General features: G+C 55.9%; 1 protein-coding gene across 4 annotated transcripts in view; it reads left to right on the plus strand.

Annotated features, from left to right (window-relative positions):
• Positions 1–27,600, plus strand: part of COL13A1 (collagen type XIII alpha 1 chain) — a 145,139-nt gene that overhangs the window by 108,617 nt on the left and 8,922 nt on the right. For 3 of the 4 annotated variants that reach the window (XM_043596520.1, XM_043596523.1, XM_043596522.1), the window contains 18 exons: positions 1,180–1,233; positions 2,063–2,149; positions 3,759–3,812; positions 4,965–5,009; positions 5,388–5,453; positions 6,611–6,634; positions 8,374–8,436; positions 9,494–9,538; positions 9,911–10,063; positions 10,686–10,784; positions 12,287–12,331; positions 14,822–14,863; positions 15,781–15,807; positions 16,732–16,812; positions 20,289–20,324; positions 23,134–23,187; positions 24,202–24,255; positions 25,275–25,310. In XM_043596520.1, the coding sequence (XP_043452455.1) occupies positions 1,180–1,233; positions 2,063–2,149; positions 3,759–3,812; positions 4,965–5,009; positions 5,388–5,453; positions 6,611–6,634; positions 8,374–8,436; positions 9,494–9,538; positions 9,911–10,063; positions 10,686–10,784; positions 12,287–12,331; positions 14,822–14,863; positions 15,781–15,807; positions 16,732–16,812; positions 20,289–20,324; positions 23,134–23,187; positions 24,202–24,255; positions 25,275–25,310 (1,065 nt within the window). The remainder of the gene's footprint in view (positions 1–1,179; positions 1,234–2,062; positions 2,150–3,758; positions 3,813–4,964; positions 5,010–5,387; positions 5,454–6,610; positions 6,635–8,373; positions 8,437–9,493; positions 9,539–9,910; positions 10,064–10,685; positions 10,785–12,286; positions 12,332–14,821; positions 14,864–15,780; positions 15,808–16,731; positions 16,813–20,288; positions 20,325–23,133; positions 23,188–24,201; positions 24,256–25,274; positions 25,311–27,600) is intronic. The other variant, XM_043596521.1, reaches the window with a different exon arrangement.

Below are 27,600 nucleotides of genomic sequence, written 5' to 3' on the forward strand. Positions count from 1 at the left end.
ATTCTTTTGGGGGTGCTCTCCCCGTAGGAGACACTCTGTGGGCGCAAAGTGCCTCTCCATGGTGTAGAAAGCGGAGCTTCGGCGGACGCGGGGGGCCGACCTGGCTCTGTCACTGAGACCGGGGGGGGGGGGGGGGTGTCCCGCATAGCCACGGTGCCGCTTCACCTGCGCAGCGAGAGCAGGGCCCTGTGACGCGTGTCATGGGAAGAGTTCTTCGTGGCGGAAGAAGATGCTTAGCGAGGGGTGTTAGTCTGCTGGAGCCGCCCTGACAAAGGACCACAGACTATGTGGCTCAAACCACAGAAGGTCACTGTCCCGCAGTGCTGCAGCCCGGAAGTCTGAGATCGAGGAGTCAGCAGGGCTCACTGCTTCTGCAGGTCGTGAAGGAGGGTCTGCTCTGTCCCTCCCTCCTTTCTGTTGGTTTGCCGGCAGCCTTGGTGTTCCCTGGCGTGGAGAATTATCACCCCGGTCTCTGCCTTATCCTGACATGGTGTTCTTCCTGTATGCATGTCCGTGTCCAAACTTCCCCTCTTGCAAGGACACCAGTCGTACGGATTAGGGGCCCACCTCACTCCAGTATGACTCTCCTAGCTTGGCTAATTGCATCTCTGATGGCACTATTTCCCGAGAGGGTCACGTTCTGAGATACTGGCAGTTGGAACGTCAACATACGAATTTGGGGAGGACGCGAGTCAACCCATAACAGGAAGCAAACTTCTCAAAATATGGTTAGATGGTTTTTGTCTTCCCTGGAGGCAGGGAGGAGGGAGGCAGAGACCAGGGAGCTCTGAATGCTGGACGTTTTAAAAAATGAAAGGAGCAGAGTACTTAAAAGAGCTTCCCCGACTACCGGCCTTCTAAACTGTTCACCTGTCCCCAGGAGACCCCAAAAGGGGCTAAGTGCTCTTGGTCCCTGTCGCTTCGTGAATGATGAGGGCCCAGCCCGCAGGGGAACAGGAGACCAGGGAGGCAGGCCGTCACCAGTATGAAGTGGCCCAAGGGAGGAGTCAGGTGCAGATGGGGGTCTGGCAGGAAATGGAGTCTTTCAGGAAATGGCCCACAGAGGGGGAGGGAAGCAGGACAGAGAAAGCCTCAGCTCCATGCTGGTGGGGCCGGTGCCTTCCCGGTTGTCCTGGAGAAGCAGTTCCTAACCCTGCACTGTCTGCATTTCCTCCACAGGGCGAAAAGGGGGCTGCAGGCTCCCCCGGGCTGCTCGGCCTCCTGGGGCAGAAGGTGGGTGTTGGCAAGCTCTGAATGGTGGGCTCCGTGTAAAGGCCTTGGTGTTCATCCGCACCTGACCATTCACACGGGCCCCGGCACGGGAGGTGTCCCTCCCAGATTGGGGGAAAGCAGCTGCAACGCAGCTAGATTATTGTGTGGGGTACCACGTGGGAGGCCCTGATTGGTAAAAAAACAAAACAAAATAAAACAAAACAAAACACCGCCTATATTCAAAGACAAGTAGCTATGACCTTGTCAGATCTCTTTGCACCAGCTCTGAAAATGCGCCCCCTAGTACATGAAATCCATCAGACGGTCCATTTAAAACAAAACAAAAGACTTGAGGTCAAATACGTTTGGGGAGAGCTGCATAACACAGGCCCCTTGGGATGGCACAGGGCATGCTAGCCCGTCAGGGCCTCAGAGCACCCTGCAGGGAAGGAGCCTGCCCTGCTCCATTTCACTCTGCCTTTCCTGACATCCTTTGGCCACCAGACTCCTTTTTTCACATGCCAAATATTCCCCACCCGCTGAAGGAAGTGTCCATGGACACACTCTGAGAAAGAGTCTAGACCCAAGTCACGATGGGTCTCCTGTTTTAGCTCCCTACCTGTTCCCCTGCTGTAGCTGGATCCATTGTCTGCTCACATCCCACGGCCCATAAGACCAAGCCAGGCTTCTGAGGGCCCCTGGGCCCGGCCTGGACCGAGGGGTGGTCTGCTATCTCCACCCCGTGGAACCATGAGGGGGGAAAAGACAGGGATCAGCCACCAACTTCCAGAGCTAGACGGACCCAGTGATGGTTAACTTACCTCCCATCCTCCCACCTTTCCACCCCCAGGGAGAAAAAGGCGACGCTGGCAACTCCTTTGGAGGGGGCAGAGGGGAGCCCGGCCCCCCAGGGCTACCTGGGCCCCCAGGCCCAAAGGTGAGTTTCCCTGTGGGATCAGCACTCAAGGTGGGTGCTGTCTGTGGCCTTTATCTTCAGCCCATTCTTGGGGACCCTGTCCTGGACACCTTGCCCTCTCTCATGCTCCAGATGTGTTGGTTTTCCAGTGGATTCTACAAAGGCAATTTGGACCGAGGGCCTGATTCTAAGTGGTGACTGTTTGACCATGCAAGGGAAACAGTCAAGAGGGCGGATAGATGGTCCCATTGATCCAAATGGCTATGATATAACTGAGTCAGGAACCGATGGCTACAGAACCTTTAGGACAGACAGAAAGGCCCCTCACCCAGGCTCAGAATAAGTCAAGATCAGGGACCAGCTGGGCTCCACCACCGGGTGCTGGCACACGGGGTGAGGGGAAGGGGCTGGGGAGTAGCAGTGGGGTCATCTGCAAATGGGACAGCCCTCACCTTCCTTGCACTGGGTGGAAACGCCAACGGTAAGATTTGGGTTTCCCAAAGCAGGTGCCTTTTGTGCTACTTGGTTTATGCCAGTAGCATAGGGACATGGGGACGTTCTTTCTCTTGGCCTGTAAGGAAAGGACTCATGACGCAATTTCAGACAACACACACATTCATCCCACCAACGTTGGTCAAGGGGTGGCTGTGAGCAGGGCCCCGCCTGGGCTGCAAGGCTGCAGAGAATCTGCCCTCCACTTGCTCACAGTCTAGCAGGAGAAACAAACCCACAATTCACACGGATATAGTGTAGGGGGTGGGGGCAGAAGGAAGCCCATAGACAGGTGAGATGAAGTGGCAGAAAGGGTCTCGGGCCCGCCCCCACATGCCCACCTGACTGTGGCTCGTGCCCTGTCATGATCACCAGCTTTGCCAAAGGTGGCCCTGCCACCTGGGCTCTGGGATCCCCGGGGCTGGAGTCTGTCCCCGTCTGTCCCACCGACCCCTCAAGGAGTGGATACCTGGCATGTCTTGGGTCTTGACCTGGGGTCAAGGATGTCTGGGGACTATCCCTGCATCCTGGGACAAAAAGGAGGAAAGATAGAAGGCTGCTCCCAAACCTATGTCCTCCTTCCAAGTCCAGGCAAAATGCTGACTAGGGGAAGTATGCGCAGTGGGCCTCCTCCCATCTCTCTCTGCACCTCCCCTCCTAGGCCTCCTGGCGCCCCTCCCTACATGCCCTGGGCCTTCACGGTCCCCTCTGTCTCCGAGGCAGGACCTGATGAGTTGTGCCTTTCCAAGTGTCCCGGGTTCCAAAGTGACCTGCCCCCCTGCAGCCAGGGGCGGCCAGCAGTCCACACCTGGGGGCTGCCACAGAACTGGCCTGTGTGTGCTAATCAAGAAATGAGGAGGGCCCGGCAGGGCGGTATGGACCCCAGAAAGCCGTGCTGAACTCAGAGGAGGAAGGGAGTAGGCAGGGAAGCCTGCCAGGAGGAGGTGAGACCCAGGCTGGCTGGGTGGGAGTCAGAGAAGCAGAAGGAGGTGAGTTAGCAGAAGCCAGTGCAGACACTGACGGAGATCCGAAGACACTCAACACCCAGAACGTCAACAGCAAGGCCCTCGTGTGGCCCCTTAGGCAGCCGGCCGGGCTGCCCTGCACACCCTCAGCCCATGTCTCTCCTCTTCCCCAGGGAGAAGCTGGTGTTGATGGCCAGGCCGGCCCCCCAGGACGGCAAGGAGACAAGGTACAGAGGCCCCCAGTTCCGAGACAAGGGGCAGCTTGGGAGCTCAGGCCCCAGCTCAGAGAGAGAAAGAATCATGGCGGCCATTCCCACAGCTGGACCCCCAAGGCACAAGGCTGATGGGCCGTGACTCCTGGGGCCACCACTCCTGTAGGCTGGGGAGAGCCTTCCCCCGAGTCAGCAGTCATGCAAAGGCTGGCTCGGGGGTGCACGCTTGGGCCAGGGAACCTCCCAGAGCCTCTGCTTCTGTGAGCTTCCACGCCGCTGGTAAAGGTGGGGCTCCCACTCCTCTCCAGCTCCTTCCTGGGGTCAGGTCGGTGCTGCCCCGTCCCTCACAGGTGTTCAGCAACTGAAATGCTGTAGGGACAGGGGGGTAAGGGGCAGGTTACCCACAGGTGGCAGTGACTCAACGCTCCATGGGCTGGCCCACTGCAGGGTCACCAGGAGCTGAGTTCTATTAAAGGGCCTGTTGTCCCTTTATCTGGACTTTCTATCTTGACTTTTGAAATTTGTCTTGAATGTTAACGTTGTCCCAGAACAGTTGGAAGTGTGGTTTGTTTTCATTTCTTCCCCCATAGCTCTGTCCTCTGTCCAGCAGGAGCAACCCCCACCCCACCCACCAGGGAGGTTGAGTGTTCCCCTTACGCTGAACTCCCTTTTCCCATCCTGCAGTTTGGGGCTTTCACACTCAGGCCTCTGGGAGAACCCACGGTCCTTCCGTGGCAATTACGACCGCCCAGGCCATTGGCGAAAAGTTACTGAGCTCTTGCTCCTTGAGCTGACTGGAAATACAGCGAAGCAAAGGGCCTGGTCCCTGCACCCAAGGAGGTGGCTGACTTAGGGGCTGGGGAGAGGTGGCCAGGCAGACAGGTGGAGTCCCTAACAACTAACACAGGAGAGAAAGAATGCCCTTCCAGTGAAAAGCAGCGGAGCCCAGAGGCGCTGGGAGGCACAGAAGAGGGCCCTCGGGTGGAGACGCTTCCTGGAGGGGTAGAGCCGGCACTTTAATGCACAGGGGCGTTTGCAGCCTCTTGGCCTGAGCTGAGATGAGCCTCCCGGCCCCTCCACGGACCCTTACGATGGCCCCTCTGGGGACATCAGGTTCTCTCGTACCCAGCCCTGACTGCGTCTCACTCCAACTTTGTCGTACGACAGGGTGAGCCCGGAGCAGCCGGAGAACAGGGACCGGCTGGCCCCAAGGTACGTGCGTCTCTCGCCCAGAGTCCCAGTGCGACGTCTCACTTCCCTGGGCTCACGGCACGAGGTGGCTGGACTCTGGGTCTTGACGGAGAGGGAGGGAAAGATTGTGGCAGGAGGTTCGCCACCGCAGCCGTGACTGGACTCGGTCTTCTCCAGACCTGGCTAGTCCCCAGCTGTCGCACGGAGTCTTCTGTGTCCGTCGTGGAACCTCTGGGCACCCTGCCTCAGTGTTGGGGACCCGCTGACAGGCTCCCCATCCTGCTGCTCTAGACACACCCGTGTGCAGCCAGGCATCACCCGTGTTGGGTCCAATCCCGTCTAACAGCGGGCAGCGGTTGCTGGGCCCGGGCCGGGGGTGAGACCACGTTTGTCTTGCAGGGCAGCAAGGGGGAACCAGGCAAAGAAATGGTGGACTACAATGGGAACATCAACGAGGCTCTCCAGGTGAGTGGGGGCTAACCCAGACTCTAGAGATCTGGAGATGCCCGGGGGCCTCCAAGGCTCTGCACCACGGCCCTGATGAGGGAGCGCCCCAGCACCCCAGTTAGTGTCCTTGAGGCCAGGCTAATGGGCAGAGCTTCCAGAAGAGAGGCCCCCTTGCTCTGTCTCCCTTGGCCTCTGCCTGCAGCCTCCAGGAAAATGCCCCTCCCTCGTTTGGCAGCCGGGAGGCCCAGCCCTTGGTGTGGCCCGGCTGGCGGGTTATCCTGGCTCTGGGGAACTGAGAGCCGTAACTGGAGCATCCTGGCACCCTGTGGGATGTTGACCTATCCAGGGTTCTGGAGCCCCGTTTCTTCAATAGCCCTTTCACATGGTAGAATCTGTCTTTCTGAAACGTATCTCCTTTGCGTGTCTATTTAATCACGTTTCAAGTTCATATGGTACCCACCCTTTGAAGCAGGGTATTGCCACGAATGGCTAGAGCGTGCTCGTTGGGAGTTGTGGGGGAGGGGTGCCCTGCGTGTTGTAGGGTGATTAACCACTAGATGCCGGTAGCACCCCTCCCCCAGTTGTGACAACCAAAATATGTCTCCAGACATTCCCAAAAGTCCCCTGGGGGCCAAACCTCACCCCCGGGGTTGAGAACCACCGCTCAAAAGAAAGCACCTCTGTGAATCCATCTGGAAGGTGTATGATCCTGACTTCATGCCAACGCTGTCCCTCTGCTTTCTTGAGTGGCTCCATATCTTCCTATACGGTTCCATATCTTGAGGGGCTCCCTTGTTTACGTCGGAGGCTGGAAATCTGGGCTTGGGGGGAAGAGGAAAGAACAAGGGAGAGTCCCAGTCGGTGATTAGAGAGAATAAGAGATGTGCTGTGCCCTCCTGCTTTGGCAAAGTGAAGGGAAGTCTGCGGTCCGTTTCGGGACTTGACTGCGTTTGTTGTGGGAGAGCCTCAGAGCAGCATTTGGTGAGGTGTAGGGACTTGTCTGCCCAGTGCGAGAGGTGGGGTAGTGTGGGTTGGGAAGCATGGGGCCCACCAGCAGGGCCTACCCCTACTGTGCTCCTAAGGGGAGGCCCAGCTCCCTCGTTGCCTGGGCCAAGGGGTGCCTCCAGATGGCTCTGGACTTGTTCTTCAACTGATTGCATGGCTTTGGTTTTCAGGAGATCCGAACGCTGGCCTTGATGGTAAGTCTTCCCCTTTCTGTTGGGTGCAGGGCTGAGGGCTGGGGGCTGGGGGCCAAGGGAGGGCAAGGACTTGAGGTCTAGCTTCCAGAAAGCAGGTGCTAGGCATCTGGGTTTGGACCGACCGTGAAGTGCTGGGGCAGAGGGTGAGGGGAGCCTGAGCAGGGGGGTCTCAGGAGCCTCCCCGACCCGGGGTCCCGATTGTCCTCTGGACAGACGATTCCACTGCGTGCTCCTATGCTTCTCCATAAAGCTGTGTCAAGGAGATGGAGGTAGAGAGGAGGCTGCTCTTTTTTTAAGTTTATTTATTTATTTTGAGAGAGAGAGAGAGTGCGAGCAGGGGAGGGGCAGAGAGAGAGGGAGAGAGAATCCCAAGCAGGCTCCACACCGTCAGTGCAGAGCCCGACTCGGGGCTCGATCTTACGAACCGCGAGATCATGACCTGAGCCGAGATCAAGAGTCTGACGCTTAACCGACTGAGCCACCCAGGTGCCCCAAGGAGGATGCTCTTAGGCTTCTCGTTTTTCTCAACCTTCAGCCAATGAAATCCATAACCCTAAAAAATCAGTAGCAACTCAACCTCCGCATTTTCACCTTCCCTAGGAATCAATTTCATTTTCTACACTCAGAAAGCCAGAGAATTCCAAGCCCAGGTTTTACTTGTGCACCTACCAGTGACAGGCCTGTGCATTTTTGTGGTGAACATTTATGGTTAACACAACCACCCCGAGGTTTAAGTTCCATGTGGAGAGAAGAAAGGAGATCACAAAGTTCTCCAACTGTTGGGATTTCATTTCACTTACGATTTTTCACGGCCACATGCCACAGAAGGCTTAGGGGGTGTACAGATCCAGAATCAAGCACCAGGCACGGCATCCCCTGACCCCGGAGGTGGGTATTAACCTCACACGATTCTGGAATCGATGAGCTTCGTTTGGGAACATTAACATATATTATTTGAAGTAGTATTCGGAGCAGAACTTTCATAGAATTCTTGGTTCTTTTAAAATCAACCTCAAAGTATGAGTTACACACAATAAGACGTACCCACTTTTGGGTAAAGTCGGATAAGCTTTGACGAATGCACATACCCACGTATCCTCCACCCCAGTCACTCCAGAAAGTTCTTTTATGTGCCTCAGGCGTCAATCCCACACCGACCTTCAGCCCCGGGGCGCCGCGGATCTGCTTTCTGTCACAGTAGATTACACCTGCCTTTCTTGGAGTGTCATTTGAATGGAATCACGCTGTATTCTCGTCTGTGTCTGGCTTCTTTTACTCAGCATAATGTGTCTGGGTTTCATCCGTGGCCTGGCAGGAACCAGTGCCTGCTTCCTTTTTTCCTGCTAAGTAATATTTCATTGTATGAGCGTCGCAGACCTTCACCTGCTGATGGCTATTTGGACTGTTTCCTGGAGGCATTTTTAAGGCCCCGTCAGGAGAGGTCAGAATCATGTTCTTGGAGCCCAGGAGCCCCCAGGGGTGTTCATAGGGAGAAGAGGGAGAGGCTGTTAGGCGTGGCTCTAGGTCGGTGGGGAGGGGGAGCATCACTCTAATCCAGACGCACTCAGGGCTCATCTGCCTTACACAGTGGGAACCCCATACTGTTTCCTTTGCAAAAAGGATGAAACGTTTGAAAATGATTGATCTCCGGAAACCAGCCTCCACACACACCCCTCTGGCCACAGGCCACCCCTCCTTGGTTGGAAAGTTCCTCCACGGGTCTTTCTTTTCTTTCCTAGGGGCCCCCTGGTCTTCCCGGGCAAATCGGCCCACCCGGAGCCCCGGGGATCCCAGGCCAGAAGGTAACACCTGTCTTGACAAGGCGGTGGGGCGGGCCCCGCAGAGGCACTGCGTGTGTCCCTGAGTGCGGAAGCCAATGGGTGACCCTCTAGTGTTCCCTGCAGAGCCACCATGGCAACTTGGCCTGTGACTCCTCCCGCTGCTCCCAGGCGCCCCAGGCCCTACCTTGCCCACATCGCAGCCACCCCCACACCGGCCACCTCGGCTCTGCTGCCTGACTTGGGCTCCTGTAATCCACAGGCTCCTTTGATGTGCTGGAGCCTGGGTCTAGACAAGCCATGCTCCAGGCAAAACCATGTGGGGACCCCCAACCCACCCATCAGGCGACGTGGCACTTAAGCTCCTCCCCGATCTCCCTCCTCCCTCACTCCTTGCCTTTGCTCTTTTATATTCTGCCTCACCCCTGTGATTTTCTCAGAAGACCCTGCACGTTTGCCCCTCTGTCCTCTGCTCATGAGGGCCCCTGCCCTGAAGCTCCTTCCCCTCTTCCCCTACCTTTCCCACTCCTCATAGTGTGAGCTCAACTCAAAGGCCACCTCCTCCTTGAAGCCTCCCCTGATCTACCAGGCAGAATTCACTGCCCTTTCCTCTCTGCTCCCCTCATAGCCTCATTTTGCCTTGGAGACGTGGCTCGTTGTTTACTGGCCTCAAAGACAGAGACCAGGCCTCCTTTATCTCCCTCCCTGACCTAAAGAAGAGGCTTGGGTTGACGTGAAGATACAGGGAGCTCCCCCTGGGGCAGGCGGGACAGGAGGGCTGGGTTGGGCGGCACTGGGAGACAACAGCCCCCCAGGGAGTACCCAGGGCCCTCAGTGGCAGCACACAAGGTTGTGGCCAAAATGTGGCCTGTGGGGCCAGGAGGCCCGGACTCGGACCTAGCTCCACTCTGCACAGACCGCAGGCCTTGGGCACACACCTCTGCCCTGGGGTCCTCACCTGGAAATGGAGGCAGTGCAAGTACATACCTCCGGGGGACCCTGGCACATAGGAAGCGCCCCATAAATGACAGTTATCATTCGTCTCTGCTCTGAGAGTGACCTTTAGTTGTCCTGGTCACAGGGGGAGATTGGACTTCCAGGCCCTCCAGGACACGACGGGGAAAAGGTAAGAACAGACACTCCCAGACAAGCCTCCGAAGATGGACCTTGACCTGGGCTGGCAGGGGGACCGGGAGGGGGGACAGAAGGCTCTGGAAGAAGCCCAGGTGTGAGCCTTGTGGGGAAGAGAGTAGGGGAGGTGGGGGCCAACCCTATGCAAGCCTGAGCCCCACACTGCCGGCCCCAGAGGAGCCAGGAAGACCCGGCTGGGCTGGCTGGAAGTTTCTAGAATTCCCAGGGAAAGTGGACAGGCTCTTCGCCTGGGCCAGTCAAGCACTGAAGAGCCACATCCTTTGGACCTCCCGTTCTTTCCTGTTCTCTCTCTCTCTCTCTTTTCTCCATTAGTGTATATAATAAGTATTGCTGATATTTTCTAAAGGGACCTCGAGGCAAACCAGGCGACATGGGCCCTCCCGGTCCCCAAGGCCCCCCAGGAAAGGCTGGGCCCACAGGAATGAAGGGTGAAGACGGACATGTGGGGAGCCCAGGAGAAAAGGGGGAGAAAGGGGAGACGGGGCAAGCAGGCCCACCGGTGAGTGCTGGGCCGGCCGGGACCCTACCTTGTGACACGTGTATGCCTGCACAGTGTGCCACCCCAGCATGGCTTCCTCAGGGTCCCCACCGCGGCCTGGGCCGGAGACCTGCAGCCAGGAAGTGGGGGCAGGAGACTCAGCTGGGTTTCCCTTCAAGCACCCCCCCCCCGCCCTTTTCTTTTATGAAGGCCAGTTTCCTATCTCAGGAGAACTGGTCCTGTTCTGTCATCTCCTGTGTCCTCGGGGAAAGTTGCTGAGCCTTGCAGAACCTGTTCTGTCATCTCTAAAATGGGGATAAGAATGCTTCCCCTGGACCCTTCACTGAGTTGTTGGGAAGGCGATGAAGTCGTAGGTGTAAATGTGCCTCTTTGGAAAGTATGCGGAAGCCTGATACCCCGGAGAGGCTGCAGGTACAAAGAAAGGACCGTACCCAGTCCAGCCAGGCTGCCGACTTGACCTGGGAGTCTTCTCTGGGCCTCAGTGGCTTTTATCTGTGAAATGGGCACCATCCTAGACACCTGCCCTTGGAGGAAGGGAGCCATGTGTGCATGCCACGGTTGGTCGCAGAGGCCCACTTGATGACCTTGCTCTTGACTAACAGAAATCTTTGTCGCTCTGTAGGGTCTAGACGGCCCAACTGGGGAGAAAGGAGAACCAGGTGGCCAAGGGAGACCCGGAACAACAGGATTGCCCGGCCCGATCGGGCTCCCGGGATTTACAGTAAGGCGAGAGGGCAGGGTATCAAGGTTGTCAGCAGGCAGCTGCGGACCAGGGCACGGGAGCAGGGGCGCCCTGGCTGTGGTCACCAGCCCAGTCGATGCCCGGTGCTATAATGACGCTGCATTAACCCCCGCCCGCCTGGCTGGCCTCAGTGGGGGGCGGGCGTGTTCTCTTGATGAGCAGCTACTCCGTGCAGGGTACTGACTGGAGGGTGAACAGTGGTTCCCACTTCCTCCGCTCACGGCACGGCAGCCCCTGCCTTCAGGCACCAGCCTGGTTCAAAGGCGCTAGAATCTTAGACTCAGAATTCTCCTCTTAGAAGTATAAGGAACCTCAGAGGTCAACCCGCCCCACCTCTGACCCAGCGCAGGAGTCCCTCGGGAGCCACTAACTGGGGCTGCCCCGCCCAGATGGGACAGGGGGACAGCTCACGGCCTCCTGACGTGTCCCCTCCAGTGTGGAGCGGGGGACCTGCTCCTGGATGTGGTGTGGGAGCTTCCTCGTCGCCCTCCCACCACAGGCCCTTGCTCTGTTCCCAGAGCCATATTCATTTCTGCAGCTGCGTTGCAAATCACAAGTTCAGCTGCTTAAGACAGCGCGAACCTGTGACCTCAGAGTGTCTGTGGGTCAAGCGTTTAGGCCACCGGGTCTTCTGCCCGGGGCCTCACGAGGCTGCGGTCAGGCTATTGGTCTCTGTTCTCACCCAGGTCCTCATCCAAGCTCACTGCTGTTGGCATGATCCATGCCATAGTAGGACCATGTGCCTTGCCATAGTAGGGCTGCGTCCCTCAGCTACTCCAGGCTGCCAGTGCGGGCTGTTCCCCATGACAGACAGTTCACATTAGAGCAGCTGGCTTCTTCAAGGTCAGGGCCGGCAGGAGTCTCTCAGTGCCTGCTTCCAACAGAGCTGTGTGTGTGTGTGTGTGTGTGTGTGTGTAACATATTTCTAACATAACCTTAACGTGTATGTTATAGTTTGTACCGTGAACTTGTAACATAACCACAGGAGGGACATCCCATCACCTTTGCCAGGTGCCATATTCTGTTGGTTAGAAACAGGTCTCGGGTCACTGTAGGGTCTGTGCACGGCAGGATCCACGCACAGTATCGGCCTCTCCTCCCGTGGGATGGAACCACAGAGTCTTTTTTTTTTTCTTGATGCTTATTTTTGAGGGACAGAGCATGAGCAGGGGAGGGGCAAAGAATCCCAACGTGGGGCTCGAACCCACAGACCGTGAGATTGTGACCTGAGCCCAAGTCCGACGCTCGACCGACTGGGCCACCCAGGCGCCCCATGGGACCGCAGAGTCTTGAAGACCGCGATCTCAGGGCCCTTGCCGGGGCATCGTCCATCAGGCTGACTGCCTCCTCAGCCTCCGAGATGTCCCCCGGTCACACCTAGGCCTAGTCTAGTGCTGGTTGGTTTGTCACACATTTGAGGGTATTCCTGTGCCAGCCTCCCTGAGGGCCGGCATCCACACCGTGGTGTTTTGTGCCCACAGGGGGAGAAAGGAGAGCCCGGGGAGAAGGGAGACCCAGGAGTGGAGGTAGGTTGTACCTGCCCTACCTTCTGTGTCACGGGGGTGGGAGGGGCTGGCAGGGGTCTCATCACACCACAGCCCCTCCAGGGTTCCTGTGCTCTAGAAAGAAACCCACAACTGCCCGGCACAGGGACCGAGGAAGAAGCTGAACATTCACTGAACATAGAGGCTCGGCCTCAGAGCCCCGGTTCACGGTCTCCCCCTTGGTGTTCACAGAGCACCCGCCATGCTTCGTTCCCGGTGCTAGAGTCTGGAGGTAGGAAAAGAAACAGAACCTTCTCTATGCTGCCAACAGTCCCAGCAGCAAGCATACAATGGTTAGCAGCTCAAGGAGTTAGGTGAGCATCCTAGAAGACGGGGCATTTGAGCAGGGTCTTGAAGACTTTGTAGGAGTTTGCCTAGAAGCTCCGGAAGCCAGGCTTTCCAGAGAGACGCGTTATTCTCTGAGAGATGTCTGGTGAAGGGAGGAGGACACAACAGTGGAGAGGAACTCAGGACGGAAGTCAGGTTCTCACAAGATGAGAGGGATTCGGGCCTATTTGTAGGCTCAGGGAAAGCAGCAGAGCTCAGTGGTATGTGAGGGAGAGGACGTTTGGTGGGTGGGCCTAGGCCACCCAGCCAGAGCCAAGGAAGAGACCACCAAGGCTTCCCAGCCCCCAGAGAGGTCCCCTGCCCCTGGTCACCTTCAGTGTCACCAAGGCCCAGCCTCACTTAGGGAGACAAACCTGATGATGTGATATGGTTACCGAGGTAGACGTGCATGGTCTCCTAATGGAATGCTCCGAAATGCGGGAAAAGCACCACACATAGAAATGTTCCTTCCAGAAGTATTTAAAGTACAAATTGGAAACAGGCTACATTTCTAACAAGAAGGAAATGATTCAATAACTTATGGTTGACAATCCTACTGGTAATAAGGGTCCCCATGTTTGAGAATGTTTGTGCCAAGCACTGTTCCGAGCCCCAGCTGGGGAGGAACTCATTCTGTGCCGTGCAGTCGCCATGAAAAGGACCCCTGTGGGGAACGTACTCAAAAAATAGAAAAATTTTTTCTATTGAAATGAAAAACCAGCAGAGAATCAAATTATATATATTTATTTATTTATTTATTTATGATAATCATCATAAATATATATATATCATGTATATGTATCATATATATAATCATATATATATAATTAATGATAATCATCATTAAGTACGGACGTATTCAAATGCATTTTACGCCGCATCAAAAAAGCGTGGAAGGAAATAAGGCAAAATATTAGTATTCAGATGTTTACTCTTTTTCGTTCTTTCAATCCCTTGTAATTTACAAAGGATTTTAATGGGTCTGTTATTAATTATTTTATTTTCCAAATTATCATACGGTAAAATCGACGTCTGTATAGTTCGTGAATTTTATTCAGTACATAGGTTTGGGTAGCTTCGACCACAATCAGGATACGTGAACTACTTATTTATAATAAGAAAAAAAGCAGTAAACTTTTTCACAAAAGAAAATCGAGTTTCCAGAGGTTGAGCCGAGAAGTCCACAGACCCAAGAGACATTAGAGGTACCAGTTCTGTCCGGTGTAGGGAGCTCCTCTCTGATGGCCTGGCAGAGAGGTCACACCCCGGCCACACTCCGTGGGATTCTAACCCTGGGAAGACAAGAAGAGCTTCAAAGTTGAAATGGGGTGAGCAGCTCAGAAAAGAGCAGGCAGGACTCCCCCTTGCCTCCTGGGTGACTGACTGTGGGCAAATGGATGTCCATCCTGATCAAAAACAGAATCTGCCGTGAACACCATCCTCCACAGAGAGAGAGAGAGACCCCCTGGGTCCTTCCCCCTTCCCTGCCCAGTGTGAATCTGTTCTGCTTCACTGTGCCTTCAAGGGAAGCAGAGACCAGCGGTCTCTCTTACAGACCCGAGGAGACTTGAGGGACATTTTTCCAAAACTGCTCAGCGTCCCCCCCCCCCCCGATTCCACATAACCAGTCCCTGCTCCTTGAAGCCAAAGATCTCAAATTCAAATGCCTGCAAGGACCAGGCATGCAACAAATGAAGGTAAAGGTCGCGGTCAAAGACAATAGGGGGTGGTGGGGACTGGGGTCGTTGGAAGAGCTCATGCCCCAGAGGGGAAACCTCTTATTCAGCTCTAGGCAATTGTTGCCAGGCATGAACAAGAGTCTTAGTGCTGCCAGATGTTTTTTTTTTTTCTTTCTTTCTCTCTTTTTTTTTTTTTTCAAGAAAATCTGGAAGTCTAGACGTTTCGACAGCATTTCCTGGCAATGTTTGGGTTGGTTTTTTTTTTCTTTTTAATATTGTACAGGTTAATCAATTGCTGTGAGTTTCTGCCCTGTTCTAAGCCTTCTTTTGGGAGACTACATGCTGGGCAGTTCTGTCTTCCTCTGGCTTTGCAGTCAGTCCCCAGCTGGACCCTGAGCCATGTCACAAGGAGAGGCCGCTTGGAGCGTAACAGGCGGTGGGCTAACCATCTCCCTTTGGATTCTAGGTTCCTGGGCCCCCAGGGCCAGAGGGACCTCCCGGACCTCCGGTAAGTTTGGAGGGCTTGTCAGTGTTTCAGTCCACTCTAACCGGGCCCCTGACATCCCCTCGCCGCAGCAGTCACTGGGGTCAACCTCAGAGGCCTCAGGTCACTGTCACGGCCTCCTCCCAGGGTGGCATTTTCTCAACCACAAACCCCTCCCTACTCCTTTTCTTTCCCTTGCTAAACAGGCACCACCTCAGCGACGCCAAGGAACCTGGGTGTTGCCGGGTTTCCCGGAAATAGTTGAGTGGCCGGGCAGCCCTGGGGTCTGGTCCCACGGCCCTGCAGGGGTCCCTCTGTCACTAAGCTCTGCCCTTGGCCATCAGGCGTCTGCTCTCCTGCTTCCTCTTTCTGCTATCTGGCCAGCAAAATGATCTAGATTAATAGAGACAGTGATTTAAGACCAGCCCCAGTGGATCGGCCTTTCCATGGTTACAGGTGATAAGATGAGGCCTTTATAAGGTCCCTAAGCATCTTCAACCAACAGATGCTGGTCCTTCCTCGGTGGGGTTCACAGTCCCCAGGGCACTGTGTCACCCATTGTCACTGGCAGAAGTAGGAATAGTAATGATGAGAGTAGCCAACATTTCTTGAGACTTATTGTGTGCCAAACACTGCTCCAAACACTTTGCATATGTTAATTTATTCCACTTTTGCTGTGTTCCTTCCAAATCTTCCCTTCGTGAGACTCTAGGTCAGCTATGGGGGTTACAGAGAGATTCTCTGTCAGTCCCTGGCTGGAGAGCCTGGATCAGACCCCACCCCAGGGAGGCCCAAGCACAAACCCCCTTAGCATCCCCTCTGCTTCCCCTGGGCAGGGACCCCAGGCCCTTGCTCTTTTGTGGTCCAACTTGTGGACAAGGTATTTTTGACTTAACCAGAAATGCTGTTCTGAGACACCCCTGTTTTGCTTCCAAATGCAGGGACTCCAAGGTGTTCCTGGACCAAAGGTAAGAAGAGGTCATGTGACAAGTGCTGGAGCAGGGGAAGGGGCGGGGGGTGAGGGCTGCAAAGGAAGAAAGTCCTTCAGAGACAGGTGGCCCAGCTGACCCCCTCCCTAAATGGAATCGCGTGACCCTCTAGCCAGTGGCTACAATCAGGACAGAATGAAGTCCTACAGTCCTTTTCACATCCATCATTGACACTGGGCAGGCTTTGGATTTAGAATTTTCCCATCCATTAATCCACCCAGTGAGTGACAGGTTAGATTCTTAGCAGATGATGAAATCCCTTTCCGTGTAACCCACCCCAGATCCTTCACTCTCCTTGAAGTTTGGGTGGGAGACAGAGAGGGGTGTAGTGTGGGCCCCCTCCCCGGGTCCAAACCCACTGGTCTCTAGCCTGGAGGTCTCCCAGGTTCCCCCCTCAAAAGCATTCCAACTGGGTAAGAGGGGCTGGGCGCTGATGGCCTACTGGCCCTTACTTCCTGCCCCAGTATACTTCAGGGGACCGTTGGGCAATTTCTTGTCCCAGTTAGTTCGCAAGCCTCGGGGTTCCCATGCTGGCATTTCAGGCACCTGCCAGTGTCTGGAGGGCCCCACTTTTGCTGCTATACGAGTGGTCACTTAGGCCCAAGCCCCACCTGGAATTGCCCTGTGGGCTTGTGTCCACTCCACCCCCTTTTCTTAGGGGGACCTCCCAGTCACCACAGGCATACTGAGGACTCGAACTGAGGGAGAGTCAGGCTAGGAATTCAAGGGCTCCTGGAGTCTCCAGCCTGCCATCCCTGGGCCAGCCACCTCCACCGCCTCCCTCCTTCATCCTCTACCTGCCCTCATCTCCCCACCCCACCCCACCCTCCAGGATCCCAGAACGCAAGACTGAGGTGGCTGAGACGTGCCCATCTGTGATCTTCCCCCCTCCCTTTCCTTCAGGGGGAAGCGGGACTGGATGGAGCACAAGGAGAGAAGGGTGTCCAGGGAGAGAAAGGAGACCGAGGGCCGCTGGGATTACCCGTAAGTATCTCAGAGCCAGCAGCACCGTGAGGAGCCCAGCTGGGTGGTCCTGAGGAGGCCGGGTGGTGTACGGGACCCCAGGGGAACACTGCTGCAGGTTCTCAGGCTCTGAGCATCCCTGAACTCCGCGTGGTTTTGCTTTCCTACCCCGGGCGAGGTCAGAGCCTCTAATTCCCTTACCGAGGGCTCCCTCTGGGCCAGGTCCTGGCCTGGGTGTGGGGGGAATAGAGAGCTACATATGGCACCCCCCCCACACACAAGGAGCACCCAGCTGGAGAGCCACAGGTGGCCTGAGATCAGCCTCTGGCCTACACGTGCCTGATTCAGAGGCAGTAAAGCTCTGCCTTCCTGGGAGCCCAGCGTGAAGGACCTGGGGGCAAGGAGACAGTGAAACGTCTTCGTCTCTCTCTTATTTTCCTACGGAGACCCGAGCAGAGCCCCCGCTCTCTGCTCTTAAGCACTGGCCACGGCGGAAAAGCCTGTACAAAGGCAGATTCTCCGGTCCCAGCAGGCTAAGGCCTTTCAGATCTCTCTTCGCAGCCTGCCCTGAGATCAGATCCCAGGTCAGGGCGAGGGGCCGCTTGGGAGGCGTCTACATTTCCAGACGTGGGGGGCCCGGCCTGGGCGAATCTTTTGTCCCAAACTCCAGGGGGCTCATGGCCTTGTCACCGCCTCGCCCTCCCTGGAGCCCTGGGCTTCATCCTCCCTCACACCCCAGAGGGGCTGGCACTCTTCGTGGCTTGGTTTTCTAGAGCTGGCATGGTCATTCGTGGTCCATCTCCTCATTTTACTGATGGCCCCAGAGAAGAGAGAGGGTCACTTGATGGCATATGTGAAGTCAGTGGTCAGGCCACGCCAGAGGCTGCTCCTTCACTGAGGCCAAAGCCTCGAGAAGGGGCCCATTTCAGCCACTGGGGCTTCCTCCGTCCCAGGCACAAGGCCAGTTCCCACCCCCGGGAGCCGGAAAGAACAGCTTTGTTCTCCAACAAAGAGAAACCCAATTACCCCAGCTCGGCAGGGCTCAAAGGCCTGGTTAATATAATCACAGCAACCAAACAGCAAGAGCGAAAGGTATGATTCCACGCTCATTAGCGCGTCAAATGTAGGACCATTTAAGGAGCTGATGTACCTGAAAGAAAACTGATGACTTGAATAGACGTTTTCCTGTGTCTCAGGCTATGTCCGGCATGGTTAAATGCTCCTTACTGTTAAAGAGCCTTCCTGCCCCTGCTCAACCACAGATCTCTCCTTGCCCGCCTTCATGGCCCCAACACCCTAGTGAACACTGGGGACTGGAGCCAGGGGTTGCAATGCAAACGGCACAGAGACCAAACAGGTTGTATAAACAAAGAAAGTGCCAGAGGAAAGACAAAGTGCCGGTCTACCTTCAACCTGTCAACTTTCAATAGCGAAACGGGCACAGGGAAATACTTTTGCTAGCTTAGGAAAACAACAGAGCAAGCATATTCACAGCTGGCAACAGACGGGGACTTCGGAGAGACAATAGGGAGGAGTGGGGACTGTGGCCCATTGGAGACCATGGGTCCCTTCTTAAGGAAAGCCGTCCCTCCTCAGTTCAGCTGACTGTTGCCTTGGGGGAATGAGGGTCCAGTATTCTGGATAGTCTCATTTTTCAAAGGAAGCTGGACATCTGGCATTTTACACGAAATCTCCCCATTTTCTAACGTGAAGTCAAAATTCCTTGCAACTCTGCAGATTGTGCAAAATATGTCAGTGGCCCACATAGGCCCTGAAAACCTCCAGTCTGTGTCCACTGCTCCAGATCTCTCAAGATAACTCAGTATTAATGCTGCATAGACAAAGTGTGTGGATACTTAGCGAACGCTCTGATTTTTGGCTTCACCGCAATATTGTATGCCATATGGTAGGAGTCTGCTTTTCTAGAACATCCTATTCAGTTCCTCCTGTTTGCCCTACAGAAGTGGTTCTCAGGGCTGGCTACACACTGGAGTTGCCTGGAGCTTTCCAAACATGCCATTACTCCCAGCCTCATTCTTGGAGACTCTGGTTGAGTTGGGGTGGGGTGGGACCCAAGCATCTGTATTATTTGACATGTTCCCCCAGGAAATTCTCATGTGGCAGTGGGGTTGAGAACCCCAGCTTTCTAGGCTGAGTCAAGATCATCCTGGAACTTTTGTGATTCTAATACTGAGAAGGAAGTCCCCGGAGGACCCTACTACCCAGCACCCTTTCCCCTGCCCTTCCTTGCCGGGGGGCATCGCCCCACCGTACAATCCTGAGGCCTAGACACATTTCTTTTTCCTTTTTTTTTTTAATGTTTTAAATGTTTATTTATTTTTGAGGGAGAGAGAGAGACAAGGCACAAGTGGGGGGAGGGGCAGAGAGAGAGGAAGACACAGAATCCGAAGCAGGCTCCAGGCTCTGAGCTGTCACCCCAGAGCCCTACCCGGGGCTCAAACTCACGGACCATGAGATCATGACCTGAGCGGAAGTCGGACACTTAACCAACTGAGCCACCCAGGCACCCTGGCCTAGGCTCATTCCTGAACTGCTGGAAGCAGTTTTTAAGAACTCAGTCCTTACGGGGCCAGAGTGTCTCCACTGCCTTCTCTCACGTTGGAGTCATTAGACAAATTCCTCCCTGGTTTTTCTAGGTGGGTCTCAGGGGCAGCTTCCCAGCCTATTCCCCTCTCATATATCACTGGATGCTGCATTGCAAATGGTCTTAATAGCATCCCACCCGCCAGCCGGTTTACTCCAGGGCGTACGTGGCCTTAGACCTTTGTCGCAGTCAGCTGTCCCCAAAGCCTTCTTCTATAAAAGGGCCCTTGTTTGGAGACAACACGAAAGGATCGAGTTCGTGCTGAGTTTTGCAAACTGCAGTGCCAGAGAAAGGTCAGGCATCGTTAGCACTAACATCCGAGCCCCAACGCTGGAGCAGAAGCAGGCTGGCTTCTCCCCCAGGTTCCCAACTCAGTACTGATTTCCTCAGGGTTCCCCAGCATGGCCTGGTCTCAGCTGCTGTGCAAAAGACGCTGGGAAGACAACCCACCGTCCACACAGGCTTGTGCCTCTGCGGTGAGACTGGTCCTGGGGAAGGGATGCACTACCTCTGGTTCCAGACACCTTCCCACGAATTCTCTTTCTGCGTCCCTTTCTCCGGGGCACTGGAAGCCCCTGGGAGAGGGGTTTCTGAGAGGGGATAACAGGCGAGAGGGAAGCAGGGGGCGCTGAGGATCAGAACGGCCATCTGCACGGATCTCCACCGGCCTGCTCAGCGGTCGGCCACACTGCACCCAGTGTCCGTTTTTGTTGGTTTCCGTGTGAATACCATTACCTGTCCTCCCAAGCCTATTTCTCCCGTTTTGTTTGATTGCCAGCATTTGTGTCTGTCCAGAGTCACTGCTTCACTCACCTCTTCCCTCCCCGGTCCCTTTTTCTCCCTCCCGTTCCTCCCCTCCCCTTTTCTTGGTCAAACTGTTCCCTTCGTCCAGGGAGCTTCAGGTTTGGACGGCAGGCCTGGGCCACCGGTGAGTGTCGCTTCTCCGTTACCCGTCATCCCACCCCACCCCACCCCCGGCCTGTGACCCCTCTCGTCTGTCCCTGTCCCGCTGTGGCCTCGTTTTCCCCGTGAGTCATGCCTCATCCCACCACCAACACCAGAAAGGTACCGTCTGCACTCAGTTCAGAAACGCTTATTCGGGTCTCTCGGCCAAAGACGGATTGGCCTTCATCTGAATTCCCCCGGCCATCGTGTGAACCCAGGGTCCTCAAATCTGAATTTCCTGACTGCCGGGCACGGGGTGGAAGTCTGCTCCAGCGGCATAGACTCTGTTTCTCGCGGAGGGCCGAGTGCGGCCTGGGAGCCCAGCCCCAGGGGTCGGGACCCTGACTCACGCCCACCGAACACAACAGTGTCTGTATGTGCCTGTCATGCCGTGTTGTCTTCATGCTGTGAGCTCTGTCCATCTCCTGTCTGCCCACAAGGGCTTCCTAGTCCTGTGCAGCCCCTGTGGAGTGTCCTGGGGTGAGGACAGGTGTAGCATCTAGGATCACGTGGGACGGTCCCAGCTCAGTGTTCGGCAGGCATGTTATAGCCACTTCCTGTGGTGCCGCAGCCGCCCCGCGATTCAACAGGGGGCTTATGCAGAGCAAGTCAGGAACATTCGGGTCCCCTCTTCATTCTTTTCTGATTCCAGAAAACAGGCATCACTACTCATGACTAGAAAGCGCCTGGCCCTTCTCGTGACACACAGCTGAAGCATCAGAAAAAGAGTCTCTCCTCTCCTCTCCACCTGCCAGGCCCCTCCCAGAGCACCCCGGGAGGTCTTTAGGGAAGTGGCTTTCCCACTGAAGCCTGTCACCTTCCCAGGGTATAGGGATCACTGAGCACCGAGGGCCAGGAGGCTGAACTTCCCTGCCCGGGAGCCGTCACCAGAGCTGTGGGTACACCCGGCCCCTTCCAGCCAGGGAGTCCCCGCCCTGCCTTTGCAGGGACACTTGTGAGGCCACGGCTGCATGGTCTGCCTAGAAGTCGAGGTTCTAATGAGCTGGCTGGAATGGCCCTCAGGGGAAAGCGGGTTTGCAGGCTTTCATTTGTGGAGGTGCAGGGTATCCACTTGGGGTACAGGCCGATGTCAAAAGCTCAAAGGCAACAGTGGGCCTTCTCGGGGCCCTGGAGGTGGACCTCACAGCTGGTGCAGTGGGAGCCCAGAGCTTCGAGAAGGAGCCGCAGAGCCTCGTCCTAGTGCACGTGTCCTCACCAAGCGGAGGCGGTGACGTGGCTCAGCCGAGACCACGGCCCTTCCAGAGCCCCTCTCCACCATGCGGTTACAGAGGCGACACTACACCTGCTCCCATACGGAGACTAGACCTCTTTTCCAGGCATCATTCCGGCTTCGCTCCTCCCCAGCCCCTCCCTTTTCATCCTCCTCACGCCTAGCGCACCTTCCCCAGGTGGCCCGTCAGGCGAGGGGGATGATCTGTGGCTGGAATCAGAGAAAGCAAAACCGTCCTCACAACGCGCTCCGTTCTTCCTGGACGGACGGGGGGAGCAGTGCAAATTCAGAGATGCTGTCCCCTTTGGGCCCCAGGTTTTATTTTCCCTCATTAAATCAATATCACAACCTTAAAGGAAAAGTTTTATGGGGCAAATAACCCTGCCCAGCCAATACTGACGTTTATTGGTGCCGAATGCGTGACATACATTCAACCGTTTTAATGGGCAGGGGCCTCAAAAGCAGACACTCGTATCATCATCCCCACTTCACAGGGCGGAAAATGGACCCTCAGGGAGCCCAAGAAACGTCTCCAATATCGCAGAGCTGAAAGGCCTGAGAGGCTTGACTTGAAGCAGGCCAGGGACTCCGGAGTGCCGTTCCGAGCCTGATCGGGGCTCCTTCATTTTTGAGGCGCCCTTGTGCCACCTGCCCAGTCCTCCCCCCGTAGTTGCAAAGGGGGCACCGAGGACGTCTTAGCGCTCTTTTTCCTTTCCGCGTGAGGTCAGCCAGCGTTTCCCCCACTGGCTGGTGCCCCAGAAAGCCGCGCACAGGCCAGCCCCTCGTCCTCAAGTCCTTGTCTGAGCAGGAAATCTAAACACCGAGGCCGAGCAACAGGCAAGCTCTGAGATGCACACTTCGCCCAGTCCGGGTGGAAACGGGGAACCTGGCGGAGATAATTGTGTCACAGCCAGCCCCGCCCCCACCCCCACCCCCCGGGCAGCCCCGATTCGGGAGCCCGCAGGGCACATCTCCCGGCCAGGCCAGCGCTGGCACCCGTCCGAGGCACACTGCTTCACTGTCCGGTGCAGCCTGCCCCGCGGGGCCTGGGAGCGGGTGCAGAGGCCCGGCCGGAGGCGGGAGGCCGGGGCGGTGGGGCGGGTGGGCTGAGCGGTGGCTGAGCGACCCTCCCGCGCCTGCCTCTGTGTGTGCGTCTGCATCGGTCTCTGTGGCATGAAGCGCCTCCCGCTGCATGTAGAGCTGTGACGGCAAGCAGGTGCCAGCCCGCGCCCCCACCCCGGGGATGGCACCCACCCCTCCCAAGCGCTTCAGGGAGCAAACTAAGCAACAGTTCTACCGTTTTCAGCCTTGGCAAGCTTGGTGGTGAAGCGAAAGGGTTTCCCCCCTCAAATCTGGCTCTGAGGCAGGGGGACGCCTCTCTCCCTGAGGCCCCCCACCCAAACAGGAACCCGCCCCAGTCGAGTGACTGCCCTGAACGAGCCTGGCCTCGCCAACCCTGAAAATGGGCCTCTGGACCTTGCTCATCTCCAGCGCCGGGCGGGGCTCCCGGGGCTCCCCCTGGCACCGGCCCCCTCACGTCTGCTTTCTTTCGCCTCCCCAGGGTACTCCAGGACCAGTCGGAGTTCCAGGCCCAGCGGGACCAAAGGGCGAGAGGGTGAGTGCTCGGGAACCCTGCACACCAGGGGGGTGGTCCGCACACCAGGGGCAGCGAGTGTGAACACCAGGAGGGGGCCAGCGCCCCGGCCCGGGCTCAGCCGCGGGTCCTTAGCCCCCATCCATTCCTCCTGGAGCAGCAGGTACCTCCTTGTCCTCTCCCAGTGACCCTCACAGCAGCCCGTGGGGGAGCCGGCCGGCCTGGGTTGCTCACTTTATAGCTGTGAGCGGACAGACGGACAGCTTCCCGTGCTGGGCTCCTAGTCACCTGGCATTAGTCACAGGCTCAGTCTGGCAAGGTCCCCGGTGCTGCTGGGACCAGACACACCTAAACCCTGTATGACTGAGGAAGACAGCATAGAACGGAGTGCCAGGTGGCATAAGAAAATCCTGGCAGTCAGGAGGACGGGCGTTAGGCCAGCTCCCACAGTCACGTCTCCCAGCCGCAGCCCGGGGAGTGGGCATGTGCGGTGCCGGTGGGGGGCTCGGCTCAGGGGACGAGGAGGGCTGCCCGTCCCGTCCATCAGCTCTTCCCCAACCAGGCCCGCGCGGGGCGGGTCACCGGAGAGCCGCTGGGACACTAGACCTCCCCCCTAGGTCACAGGCTTCCCTGAGATCACAGCCGCTTTGGGAACCAGGATGGCTGCTCTCAGAGGGGACAGTTGTGGCTTCAAAGAAGAAATCAAAGCTCTTTGCCTCTTCCCCACCTTCGCTGTCCATGCTCATGTCCTGCTCCTTGTTCCCCTCCCCGGCTTCTGCTTGAGGGCCAGCAACTACCTTCAGGACAGTGTCCGGTCTTTCCAGAGGGCCTCGGGGGATGGGCTCTGCTGGAGGGAGGGAGGTGCCGAGGCACAGTCCACACCAGTCAAGCCCTCCGCTCAGCCCTTGCTTTGCAGTGACGGCTCTTTGAGGGGACTGGAGAGGTTTCCTGGGTTTCACACAAAACCAGAAAACGGTTGACGGAAGGTTGTTGCCCCATCAGGGAGGGCTCACGGGTTTCTCTCTCCTGTTTCAGGGCAGCAAAGGCGACCTTGGGATGACAGGACCATCAGGAGCGGCTGGGCTTCCTGTAAGTGTCGCGGGACGGGAAGTTTCTCTCCGCCTGTCCCTACCCCCAACAGAGCCATCGTCACAACAGAAAACCCAGAGCCCGGAGCAGACATCCAGAGCTAAGCCAGAACGCTGATTTCTGTGACAGAGGAGGCTGCCAACAGCCAACTGGCCGTGGAACTTCCCGCTGGGCACTGCTCGAGGCAGTGCTTGGGACGCGTGGCCCCTGTTGGGCCTCAGGTCCTCAGGCATGAGGCAAACGCATACGAGCCCCTCCCGCTGCAAGCCTCTGTGTTCCGTGCAGTGGGGGCCTCACAGACGAATGTGTCAGCGGCCCCTGCCGTCGAGGAGGGGCAGAATCACATCCACAGCATCGTAATGCCAGAGGGAGAGGTTTCATGAGAGGGGCGGCTCTCCCAAGAGACAGCCTTCCCAATTACGGCAGATTTTCCCGTTGGGTTGTTATAAAAGTTGGTCGCCCAAGAGAGCCAGGACCTTTGTTTCCCACCCACTGGAAGGTGGGAGGTGGTACATCTGTTCACCAGTTCCATGCCCAGGCAGCTTTGCTCGGGCTAACCCTGGCCGGTCCTTGCCTTGTGCCGTTCCCCTCGCTAAAGACAATGGAGAACAGCCTGTACCTTGAAAAGAGGGTATGAGCAGCTTTGGGGTCATTTCTCTAGCAAGAGCCTGGCGGGAGAGCCATGCAAACACCTCTTCTGCCGGGAGAGCTCTCTGTGTCCAGGCCGTGTCCTCAGCACCTGGCACTCATTAGCACGAGTGAGCTAGAATAATAGAGCCACCGGCCCGGGTCTCGGCTGCAGCGAGAGAAAACCAGGACCGTGTTCTTGGCTTTGCCCATCACTCATTATTTGTCTCTAGGTCAAGCCCCTTTGTCCCCCTTCTGTAAAATGGAGATAATTAAGCCTGCCTCTGATGAATCAGACATCAGTGAAGACCTTTATGATCCTGGAAGGAAGGACGGGATGGCCATCCTGCCTTTTCTCATTAACGCGTCTTCATTTGTGCGATTTATTACAGGGTTTACACGGACCACCCGGGGACAAAGGAAACCGGGTGAGTCTGAGCCTTTGCACTCTGGCTCTGCTTACTAATGTCTTCGTGATGTGGTGGAATGATCAATTGGGGATTCCTGACCCAACATGGGCAGATACAGTCTTTCCTGGCAAATCATCCTGAATTAAAAGGCTTTATAGTGAGGGGCTCACTGTGTAGCACGCAGGCAGCCTGAGGCCTAATCCTGAAATAGAAGCATGGATTTTTCCACAAGACAAGGGGAGACTGAATCCCAGGGTGGCCATCAGATTAGCATTGCCATCCAGCAACGGGAGTCACGTGCCCAGCTCTCCCTAGGGTGCCCTGATAATGGACCCCTAAATGGTATTTTCTGAAACTTAGTTTCGCCAGGCATCCCAGGCCACTGGTGAGAAAGAAATAAATTCCAGTTCCAAGCACAAGCGGACAGCTGTTGTAAGCAGCCAAGCCTTTAAAAAATCATCACAGCCATTATTTCTCTTGGAAAAAGTCAGCAGGACCATGAAATGAATTGCACCTCCCGAGGTCCTTTGCTGTCCCTTTGGTTTCTGCCGTCATCAGCAGGACACAATTATTGAATGTCCACAGCACCCATGGCCATATGATGGTACACGGTGGATGACACAGACGCCTCTGGGCCCAGCAGGGACCATTTAACTACATCCGACCGAGAGATGGCCACCGGGTCCCTTCATAGAACGTCTCATCTGCTGTTTCCTCCCAGTGGTTCTCGGAGTGTGGCACACAGCTCTTAGAGGCCCAAGCGCATCTTCTAGTGGGTCATAATATCCAAGGGTCTTAGAGGTAGACGAGAATGAGTGGGGGAACGGATGGAGAACAGGCCAGAATCATGACAAAATATACTGAGCTCACGCAGACAGAGGCACAGCAGATAGCTTTCAAACCCTGGTCTTCTGGCTGATCTTCGAGCACTGATAACCGTGTTCACGGCTAGAAAGTGCCAGAATCTGTATGCTTATATCTTGCTTATGTCTTATATCCTGTCATTTCAACTTAAGGTGTATTTACTGAACTCCTTCTATCCCTAAATTGTCCTTTCTGGCAGCAGGTCAAAAGCAACTCAGTTTGTTCTGTGGCCCCTATAAGTAAGAGGAAGCAGGCAGAGGGACCCCTACTAAACTGTCCGCGGAAAACCAAGTCTAGAAATCACCGGAAGAAACAGACCTACTTCCAGAAATGTGCTGGCTGTTCAGGCAGGCTGGGAAGCCCACCTTCCTGACTGTGACCACCAAAAAAATTGATCATTCCACCTCTTAGCTGGCACACTAATTCCCTTTCTAATTTATTTCTACAGTGCTCTGGTTGTCTTTGTCATACTCAATTAATACTTTTTGAACTATTTCTTAAGACTTTTCCAGTTGGCTTGAGGCAGTGAGCCATTTGGAGGCTGCAAAGCCAGTCCTCCGGTGGCAGTGATCGTGTTGCCCTAGACGTGGAGACAGGCAGAAAGATGCCCTTGTCCCAGCTGGAGGGGTGGCAGGAGGCTGGAGGTGCTGATGTAAGGGACTGGGGTTGCTGAATGTACCAGTGAGGTCCCAGGAATCCACGGGAGAATATTTCTTCTCCGTGACTCCTTCCTAGCTAAAAGTTTTACACACTTTCCCCTGCCCCACCCATAAATTAGCAATATGCCACTTAGTAAAAGTCAAGTCCGGCAAATGGTCAAGTTGCACAAGCCCTCTTTAGAGCATACCGTACAGGACAACTGACTTATTCCGAAGAGCGGGTCTCTGAATCAAGGAACAGCTTGTGTCCTCTATTCAAGAGATCCGACTCTTGGGATGCCAGAATGTGCTGGAAGAGCTCCCCCTACATCTCACCTCCTCAGACCCTCTTTCTACCCCAGGCCCTAATGGACCTTTGGGGAGAGATGTAAGGGCTTGGTGATAAAGCCTTCGAAACAAAGGAAGTTCCAAGCACAGTCAATGCTTTGCCATGGACAGTTTTTTTCCCTTAGGCTTGAAGCTCAGAGTATTGACACTTTGGTCAAGGGAAAAGCCCAGAGGGGCTTAGATGACATTCTAGTTAGAAGCCCCACTGTTGCTCATGAAGGTGAAGCTGCAGGTGTTCCAAGCCCAGCCCCCACCCCTGGTAGGAGAGGGTGGCTACCTAAGGTAGCTCTCAGACCTCGCCACACGTCATGCCTGGGCCTCCGAGAGGCCCCCAGTCACTGCACCGCAAGCCTGTTGCTCTGTCTTACGGTGAACCAAGGCGCCATCTTAAAACTAGGCTTGCCTGTGTCCCACCAGGCAACGGCCTTGGAGCCTCTTTCCTGTTCGTGGAAGGAAGA

The sequence above is a fragment of the Prionailurus bengalensis genome, chromosome D2 (genome assembly GCF_016509475.1).
Source record: "Prionailurus bengalensis isolate Pbe53 chromosome D2, Fcat_Pben_1.1_paternal_pri, whole genome shotgun sequence".
NCBI lineage: Eukaryota > Metazoa > Chordata > Mammalia > Carnivora > Felidae > Prionailurus > Prionailurus bengalensis.